Source organism: Salvelinus namaycush, chromosome 14, assembly GCF_016432855.1.
Source record: "Salvelinus namaycush isolate Seneca chromosome 14, SaNama_1.0, whole genome shotgun sequence".
NCBI lineage: Eukaryota > Metazoa > Chordata > Actinopteri > Salmoniformes > Salmonidae > Salvelinus > Salvelinus namaycush.
In genome coordinates this window covers 16,839,367-16,848,846 of record NC_052320.1, presented here as the reverse complement: position 1 = coordinate 16,848,846, position 9,480 = coordinate 16,839,367, and the positions used below count along the sequence as shown (strand labels likewise).

The following is a 9,480-nucleotide window of genomic DNA, read 5'->3' as shown; positions in this document are numbered from 1 at the left end:
TTATGACATAATTATGCTGCAACAGAGACACAATGTGTACATTCTGTCACACAGGTTATCAAGGAAGGTCCTAGAAATAGCATCACCTTAAAGAGGGATTACCAAATGCCTGGCCTTTATGAGTCATCAGATTTGCAAACAAAAAGGAGGATCCCATGTAAGGGACATTGTGTAACTAACCTTTGGCAAGACATGAACTTCATATTTCACCACGGGAATATACTGGGTCCTGCCTGTATATGGCTCAATGTAATTCTCTGTAGAGATGACATGGGACAGTTTGCTGGACCCTGATTAAACCTAGTCCTGGATGAAAAAATCATTTTCAATTGATAGTTTCCATTGAAAGTGCATTTTAGTCCAGGACTAAACTGGGTCTGGGAAACTGGCCCTGTACCTTTTCTACAATGACTTGTATGCTGATTTCAATTTCCTCATGTCACACTATTACCATGATCAAAGAAAAATGTCAAGTCAAGGGCTCTTCCTTTTAGGTTTAGTAGTCTAAATTAGCAGTTCAGTTAGCAGTTTAACATCTTTATACCTATTATTTTGTTCACCGCCTGTCTGTTGCAGTGGTTCTAGCAGGTTGACTTGCCTTGGACTGACTGGACTTCTTACACTGACGCTTGAGCAATAGAAGATGGACAATAGCAAATCTTCTCGAGAACTCACTATGAACTAATTGATCCAGACAGTAGGCATGTATTCCTAATCCCATGTGTCATGTGATCTACATCAGTCCTTGCCCAGTCTCTACCATCAGTGGAGAATGGTCAGACAAGGGGTAATATAGTAACTCACTGTTTCTGTCCGCAGTGTTTTTGTTTATGTGTGGTACCTTTATGGAAATATTTAAAAAATGTCAGTAATAGTACAGACACAGTGGACTGATTAAAAAGTTGCAGTTGTGATGTAAATGAGCACATAGTTGGAAGAGCAAAATTATTTGTGGAATGTCCAAAGAGTAGAGCTACACCCCTGACTGACACAACTTTCAACCATGAGAGACAACTTCTTCAACTAAGAAGTCCAATCAAACATGAGCGACAACACCTTCAACTAAAGAGGCTCATCACAGTATTTGAGAACTATTTCCGTGATGGGTCAGCGACTGAGTGAGGAGAGTGATTCAGACCAGGAAATTGATGTTGCAGAGCTGCAGGACTGGTATAAGAAGTTTGTGGTGGAGTGCCCAAGTGGAACACTCTTCATGCACGAGTTCAAGAGCTTCTTCGGTGTTACTAACAACAAGGAGGCGGCCGATTATATTGAGAATATATTTCGCGCATTTGACAAGAACGGAGTGAGTAGCTACAGATGATGGGGGCCTTTGAGGGCCACAGTGTCCACATGTCATTCAAGTGATAACTGTTGAACATCACTTTCTCTTAATTTCTGTATTTCTTTATGAGTATCAAAATATTATTTTATAATTTCTTTCCTTTGCAGGACAATACAATTGATTTTCTAGAGTATGTTGCAGCCTTGAACCTGGTCTTGAGGGGCAAGTTGGAACATAAACTGAAATGGACTTTCAAAATGTACGACAAAGATGGAAGTGGCTGCATTGACAAGACAGAGCTGCTGGAGATTGTAGAGGTAACAGACGTTCAAAGATTAGTGTAGGATTACATAAAATACAGTTATGATATCCCATACATATATGGGATATCATTCCAAAATCTGCTTGTCTTCTCTCTCAGTCCATTTACAGACTGAAGAAAGCCTGTCATGGAGAACTGGATGCAGTGTAACCTCCTGACCCCAGATCAAGTGGTCGACAGAATATTTTAACTGGTTGATGAAAACGGAGATGGTGAGGACGCTTTCTTTATCCTCTTACTGTTCTCTGACAGCTTGATCTGTGGTTTTAATAATGTAATGATGTAGCAGGTTCTCACTGTGATTCCATATCATTATGACTGTGTGTAACACATTATTGTGTGTAAAATTCTAAAGTATTTAGAAAATTGGACCATTGGACAATGGGTGTTAGTAATGTTTTTCCCTCGGTGTAAACAGTGTTTGGTTTCAGTAGTTAGTGAGTAATGCTAACTGTCTCTTCCCTCAGGGGAGTTGTCTCTGGATGAGTTCATCGACGGGGCCAGGAGAGACAAGTGGGTGATGAAGATGCTGCAGATGGACGTCAACCCTGGGGACTGGATCAGTGTATGGCGACGCAAGAGCTCTGGAGCGAGCTCTGAAGCTGAACCTCTGTAATAAGTTTATAGACTTCTTTCAATCAAAATTTGAATCCATCTACCAGCAGCTTCAACTATCCTGTGCCCTGCCCCTGTGCCCAGGTGGTGGCTGACACTACCACCATACCCATGGGGACTATGGACTCTTGAGCAGAGGGGGCAACCGTTGCTGTAATACCCTCTCTCCCCATAACCTGCACACCACACACCATAACTTGTTGCTTCTTTTATAACTTTCTTTGTTTTCTCTTTTGAAATCCCTAATGTGTACATATCTGCGCGTTTCTGTTCCTACTGATGGTTATGTGTGTGTTCTACTGACCATGATTTCATTTTGTATGTGCAGTGTAAAGTAAAAGTGACCAGTTTTCTCCATCTCTATATGGTTGAAAGACAACATGCAGTGGCAGATCGTAAAGTTTATTTTGCAATTATGTTTTGCTAGGGAAAAATGTCAATGGTTAGAGCTGACAATAATATAGTATTCCGGTAGCAGACTTGGTTGTTACATATCTGGCACAATTTTTGCATTTGTAGAACAAATCTTTTTGTGTATGTTGAACAGTAAATGTGTATGAAGATGTATAATAAACAAACCAATTTTATGGAATGTAAGTCTATTATATAACCCTGAATACATGCACTATCAATTTCAGAGTATATGAGGGTAGCTCGTACATCACAATATCATGAATAACCTGACACTATGGAAATCATACTGCCCATCTTTGACAGTATTCACTTCATCACATTCCAGAATGGATGGTGGAGGTAGGTACTGGAGCAGGAGCAGAATCAACCTTCAGCTCCTCCTACCTCTAGGTACTTGTAGATATTAAATGATTGGATAGGTTTAAGCAGCTTCACCTTGAGTAATGGCGGTAGGCGGCAGATAATTGCGGCTGGTAGAGCTTTATGAGTCGACAAGACATGGCGGCAAATTCAAGATACAAGAACCATTTGAACCATTTGCTACTACAGCGGATGAAGGAGTAGAAAGTGCGTGGAGGTTTGTGGAAATGGACATCAAGGAAGAAGGAAAGGAGCTAAGTGTAGAGGGAAGCAGTGTGGTGAGGAAGATTTTAGTCAAGTACAAAGAGAAAAAATGTAACCTGACAAGAGTGAGGATTTATTACCTGCGGTGCCATGTGCGGGTTTGAGCCTTTTTTGAGAGAATGGATCCTTTCCTTCTTGTGGATCCATATGTGGTGTCAGGTTGGGTGGAGAAGAGGTTGGGGACTGTTGAATCGGTGAAAGTAACTCGAAGTGGACTCGTGATGATATTTGTGTGTCTTCCGCCAAGAGGGAGCGTGCACTCTGCACCATGCACCTTGGGACAAGACCTGTGACTTTCTTTACTCCCTGGAGCAGGGCGCCATTGAAAGGAGTGATAACTGGTGTGGCGTGAATGTTGAGTGTTGATTCCCGGTGTTTGTGATGCACAGCGTTTGGTGCGATGCAGACTCGGTGGAGAGCGTGATGAAACAGAGAAGACACTGTCTTTACCCAACAAAGTCAAGTTAGGATGTTTACAGTATTTTAGGTGTCAAACTTATGGTCATGTTGCAGCAGTGTGTAAGAGGGAGATTCCTAGATGTGAGAAGTGTGCAGGAGACAAAGGAATGTGTAGTATCGGTGGAAAAAGCTGTGTGTTAACTTTAGGGGTACCCATGTTGTTGGAGATCAGAAGTGTCCGGTGAGAGAAAGGCATGTCGAGGTTGCTAGGGTGAGAGTAGTACAGAAGGTGTCGTATGCTGAGGCAGTGAAGAGAGTAGTAGAGGAAGATGGATCCAGGGCGAGGGATCCTAAGACGATCCCTGTGAGTTGCCCGAGGCCAATAGAGAGTGATAGGAATAACATGTGCTTCAGTAAGATTAGCTTCTTAGCATTCATACCCATGGTTATCAACTGTACCGCAGAAATGGAACATAAATTACAGAAAATAGATGTTGTGGTGGCAGTTGCAGAAAAGAGCTTGGCTGTACAAAATGTTACTGCAAAAGAGTGTTCAGCACGGTGTGTTGAACAATGCCCTCTCAGGCTGACGGCCTGGCATAGGATCAGATAGAGCCAAAGTAGTCGAATAGTGGTGAGGTTTTAATGGGTGTAGGGTTAGTTGGTAGGTCAATTTTTATTCGTTCTTATTTCCCTCCTCTTTGTGTGTCACAGTGTAATTCATTCACAAGCCAGAACAGTAGGCTGACACATCAGGGGGCAGCATGCACCTCGAACGTTTATATTTGCGGACCACGATAATACCATCGAAGAAGAAGAAGAGTCAACATCTCCTTGCCTTCTGATAGGCTTACTTACACCTTGTGGCAAAGAAGAAGTAGATCGCTAGCTAGAGGGTATATGCTAGAAGGGATACAGCTTTTGTCGAATTAACGTCGTCAAAAGTTGGTTATTCTTTTCATTTGATCTAATCATTCCAACCTGCGGCGTAAATTCTAACCTACGAAAAGTCAAATCTGACAAAAACTGGATCCCATCTAGTTCTAACCCTTATAATACCTACATTGGTGAAATTGAAAGAGAAATTTAACGACTTCGACACTAGCTAAGTAAATTGATACATTTGGGAAAATGCACCATAGCTAGCTAGTTGCCGTGTGCAATTTTCAGACAAATGTGCCGGCTCTGTAGATGCTAAAGCTAGGGTCAGGGAGACACTGCATAGCTAGCTGTGACTGTAGTGATATAACTAGCTAATGCAGCTTTAAATAATCAATGCACTTTCATTTGCTCGCAGTAGCATTGCTTTCCCTCGCAGATTAACAAAACAGATTGCCCATCCGTCCCACCTGGTTGACTACAGCTCACCTGCCAAAGTAATGTCAACCGCATCTGTGGAGCCAGTGCGCTCTATTGACAAATCGAAGGTAAGTGGCCAGCATGAAAACGCCTTAGTTAGCTAGTAGGTAATGCTGCAATACCGTTGAATGGCATGTAATCAATGGCTATAATATGTTGTTACTTACTGTGAACAGTCCTATTTAGCAAGCTAGCCACTTTTTATGCCAAAACTCTTTGGATAGTGGTTTTGGGTAGTGGTGACTGGTTCTGTGGTGTAATGCTGCTCTCTCCTGGCCAGCCTGCAGAAGGCATCTGGAGCCTACATCATGTGAAGGGGGACCTGTTCTCCGGTCCTGAAGATGAGGCCCTGGCCCACTGTATCAGCAAAGACTGCCACATGGGGGCTGGCATCGCAGTTATGTTCAAGAAAAAGTTTGGTGGAGTGGCTGAGCTAAAGGAACAGAGTGAGTTGTTCTGTATAATGTATTATTAATGTATTATTTGTTATTACGCACTGCATGCAATGGAAGTCTGTTGTGATGTGCCCTTTTCATTTTAAAATGAGCCCTGAATTTGGAAAAGCATGGCTTATATCATAAGCCCATGTCATTGATCAAGATCACTGTTCACTAGTTTTGCTTTACTTCACAGAGAAGGTGCCAGGACAATGCGCTGTACTGAAAGGATACAAGCGTTTTGTGTACTACCTGGTAAGACAGTTGCCTTGTTAGTTTCATTCAACCAACAAACATTTTAAAGCATTTTTTTTGTTGTCTCTGGTTGTGTCTTGCTCTATTACAGATAACAAAGGAAAAGTACAGCAACAAGCCCACCTATGACAGCCTGAGGCAGAGCCTTGAGGACATGAAGTCTCATTGCTTGAAAAACGGAGTAACTGCAATATCAATGCCTCGGTTTGTATGAATACATTCTACACATAAAAAGGTGTCATTAAATTATTTTAACATGTCAATCATTTCCATTTGATGTATGACTAGATGTTCTATCCCTCTATTTTACAGCATTGGCTGTGGCCTTGATCGACTGAGCTGGGACAAAGTGGAAAAGATGCTTGAGAAGGTATTCCAGCCCACAAGTATCAGTATCACTGTGTACACCCTCCCTGTAAAACCCACAGGGAAACCAAGTCCACGGGGCAACCAAGTTTCCAATTATGTTTTCTGTAAAACAAAATTACGTTAAACTCACAGACAATATATCAGCATACTGGTATGCATCTGTACAAAGTTTGCCCAAGGCTGTACTTTTGAAAGAGAATAAACACACTTTTCCTTGAAATCATACCCCCTCATCTCTACTTTACCCCTGTTTAATTGTTCTCTGAAATTACATGTTCATATTTTGCACTTTAATTACTGTCCTATATAGTAGCAATATCATATTCATTGGAATTCTCTCCACCAGAAGGGGGCACCAATGATTGTTTTCTCTTGTTCTGTACTGCTTTTTGTCATATGCTGATTTTAAATACCCTGTAATGTTGATTTTTTTTTGTAACCCTGTAAGTACCTTACACGAGCATGAATAATAAAAAGTAAATTGTGATTTTAATTTCAAAAGATAATAAAATCTGTTTTACACCTTTCACTAGACCTGTGGTTCTTGTGTAATATACAGAAATTGCCTGCTTAGTGTAAATGGTGTTATGCCATCATTGGAGCATATTCACCTTATGACTAAATGTAGCTATATCACCCATCATACAATACAGGAGGGCATATGATCTTCACAAATACATCTAGTCACTCCTACCTATCTCTTCATTTACTGACTATGCTTAATTCACTGTGCTGTGATTCAGGCATTGCTCATGAGTCACAAGCTTGATGCTTAGTGGTTAGAGCATTGGACTAGTAACCGAAAGGTTGCAAGATCGAATCCCCTGAACAAGGCAGTTAACCTACTGTTCCTAGGCCGCCATTGAAAATAAGAATTTGTTCTTAACTGACTTGCCTAGTTAAATAAAGGTAAATAAATAAAAAAGCTGTAGACTGAAAGCTACCTTGAATGTGATTCTAATTCTATGACCAACACAGCAGGGTGCAGATATGGCCATGGTATTGTATGATGTAATATTGATCTTGAGTATATTGCACTCTAACGCAACTGAAAAACAATGTAGGCACCAGATGTAATGGAGAGTGGGGGTGGGGAATCTGCCACCACAATTTCAAACCCACAGATCCATTTTATGTGTAATATGGGAAAGCCCTCCTGTACATCATGAAACTTGATTCGAATCTACACCAAACCATCTATCCTTTCGATGGATTGCCTGTAGTAACATTACTTGAAACGAAGAGCATATTAAGTTAACAATTATAAATATACATTTGGTTGTGATAACACAAGCTTACAGTAGTTAGCTAGACAGTGTACAGTCTCAGTCTTTGCCCCCTGGCACCCACTCCCTATACCTCCTTCTTTGGTGCACCAATAATTCATGAGGAAAATGCATTAGCCGCTGTGTACACTGCGGCTGCCTCCCTCTGTATTCCTGGCTGGAAGACTGTGCTTCGGCATCACTGCATCCGACCCCCTCCTCCTCCCATTCCCCTTTGCCCAGCAATTAGACTGCACACTGCAGCAGAGCCACCTAGTCGCTCCGCTAGCCCTGGAAAATATCCCTTTTATCTGGCCTCAGACTCCTCTGACACCCCACTGTACTGCAGAGGTTCATCACAGACTGCAGACATGCAGAGGTGGTCCTTGCTTATGTCTCAAAAATCCTCCTAACCCTGGCAAAATGCTGCATCCTATCTCGGTGTGTTTGTCCTATGGCATTGATTTCTTCCTTAGCTCTCCCTCCCTCCTAACACTCAATCTCAGTTTTTTTTCCATGTCCTCCCTCCTTCCATCCTCGCTTCCCCTTCTTTTTTACGCTCTGTGTATGAATTTGCAGAGCTCAGCACTCTTCTCCACGGGCGCTTCAGAGAAAAAAAAGAGAAGAGCTAGGCGGGAGGGGTCCTGATGCACCATGAAACTGCCCCCTCCCAATTAAAACAGAGAGCTTATGTTATTGAAGAGCATCTTAGCCAATGGGGTGGCGGCGCAGGCAGATACAGCAGTAAAAAAACAGAAGAACGAGTGGACAAGAAATAAATTGCAGTGAGTGTGTAGTTTTTATCCCTCCCAAGAGCTGATTTTTATCAATTTACTGTAGTACTCCAGTCTTAGGGTGATTGTGTGTGGATGTGAGGCAAGAGTCCACAGAAGGACTAAGGAAAGGTGTGTTCTAGGACTATACTGTAGTAGTCCAGGCTTATTCATTCTAACACTGGAAATAAGAGAAAGTAATTATTGAAGGAATATTTATTCTCTTTTCTTCATTGTCTTTTTTGTTCTGTCTATGTCAAAGTGCCCTGAAGCCGCTAGAGAAGGTTTTCTTGAGGAGGAAGAGACCCAGCACCCAAGGTATGCTGCTTTTCACATCTACTGTTGGGCTGGTGGGATGCTTTTGAAGTTATCTATTTTTTTCTTCAATATCTAATTGATATAATTGAGCATATGTTTCTCACACTGGGTTATGACATGAAGTGATATGGGAACTAAATCATTGGTAATTAATTTGGAGATTTTTTTCTTTTTTAATTTTAACATAATTGAGACTTGACAGGGAAGGAGAGAGAGGGTGGGGGAAGGCTAGAGCGGGACTCTCTAATGCTTCCAGGCAAGTTACTCTCTGTGCACACGGCTGTCAAGCGCTGCAGTATCCCATTTCAGTCCATAGCGGAGCTTCCCCAGACCTCAGCATCTTGCTGGTGTGTGGCAGGGGGACTGAATATAACCATGTAGTTTTGGTGAATTCAGAGCAAACTTGAAGTTTCATGGGACATCTGAGGCTTTTGACAGAATGTACTAAAAACATTTTATAACAGTTTGATGTTGATGGTTCAAATTTGAGGTCAGGTGGGGGACAGGGGTATCATTTCACTGTGAAATATATGTAACGCAAAATGATAGTCCCGAAATGGGATGGTGTGTGCACTCGTATGTGTGGACTCTCATTTTGTGTGCAGCCGTATGTGAAAACTCTGTGATGTGATGCATGCATTTGGGTTGCTTAGATAACACATGCATTAGGAATGGTGTGTGGAGCTTGATTAGTCGGGTTCACTGCTGTTCAGGGACTTTCCTTAGTCTGTGCCTGCAGCCACAGTGAACTATCTGACAGGGAGTGTAGGCTGGGCTGTAGGGGTCTCCTTCCAGGGAAAGAGGAGGGCTTCGCTCTCACCCGTCAGTGGTCACACAGTAGGATCCGCAGAGGAAAGTGAAGGCCAAGGGAATTTTAAAGATTTTATGAAGGGCTACTGGACACATTCTGTAACAGATGGATGAAGTGTTTTCTAAATATAAAATAGATTTTCATCATACTAACATCATTCATGAAGTGTATTTACACTTCTTTTGGTCATTGTAGGGTAATTTGATGTTTTTATGACCTTCAAATGTTTTGGTG

General features: G+C 41.9%; 1 protein-coding gene and 1 pseudogene across 1 annotated transcript; both read left to right on the top strand.

Moving 5' to 3' along the window:
- Positions 1-1,102: 1,102 nt before the first annotated feature.
- Positions 1,103-2,223, top strand: LOC120058624 (annotated as a pseudogene).
- A 2,258-nt stretch (positions 2,224-4,481) lies between these two features.
- Positions 4,482-6,608, top strand: LOC120058865 (ADP-ribose glycohydrolase OARD1-like). Its single transcript, XM_039007606.1, has 6 exons — positions 4,482-4,768; positions 4,957-5,086; positions 5,299-5,464; positions 5,652-5,710; positions 5,802-5,914; positions 6,023-6,608. The coding sequence occupies exons 2-6, from the start codon at positions 5,039-5,041 to the stop codon at positions 6,201-6,203; spliced, it is 567 nt and encodes a 188-aa protein (XP_038863534.1). The 5' UTR covers positions 4,482-4,768; positions 4,957-5,038; the 3' UTR covers positions 6,204-6,608.
- The last annotated feature ends 2,872 nt before the right edge of the window (positions 6,609-9,480 follow it).

Coding starts and splice junctions, on each gene's coding strand:
- LOC120058865 (XM_039007606.1), top strand. CDS start 5,039: ATGTCAACCGCATCTGTGGAGCCAGTGCGCTCTATTGACAAATCGAAG. Junction 5,465..5,651: donor GGCTGAGCTAAAGGAACAGA/GTGAGTTGTTCT, acceptor TTTACTTCACAG/AGAAGGTGCCAGGACAATGC. Junction 5,915..6,022: donor ACTGCAATATCAATGCCTCG/GTTTGTATGAAT, acceptor TCTATTTTACAG/CATTGGCTGTGGCCTTGATC.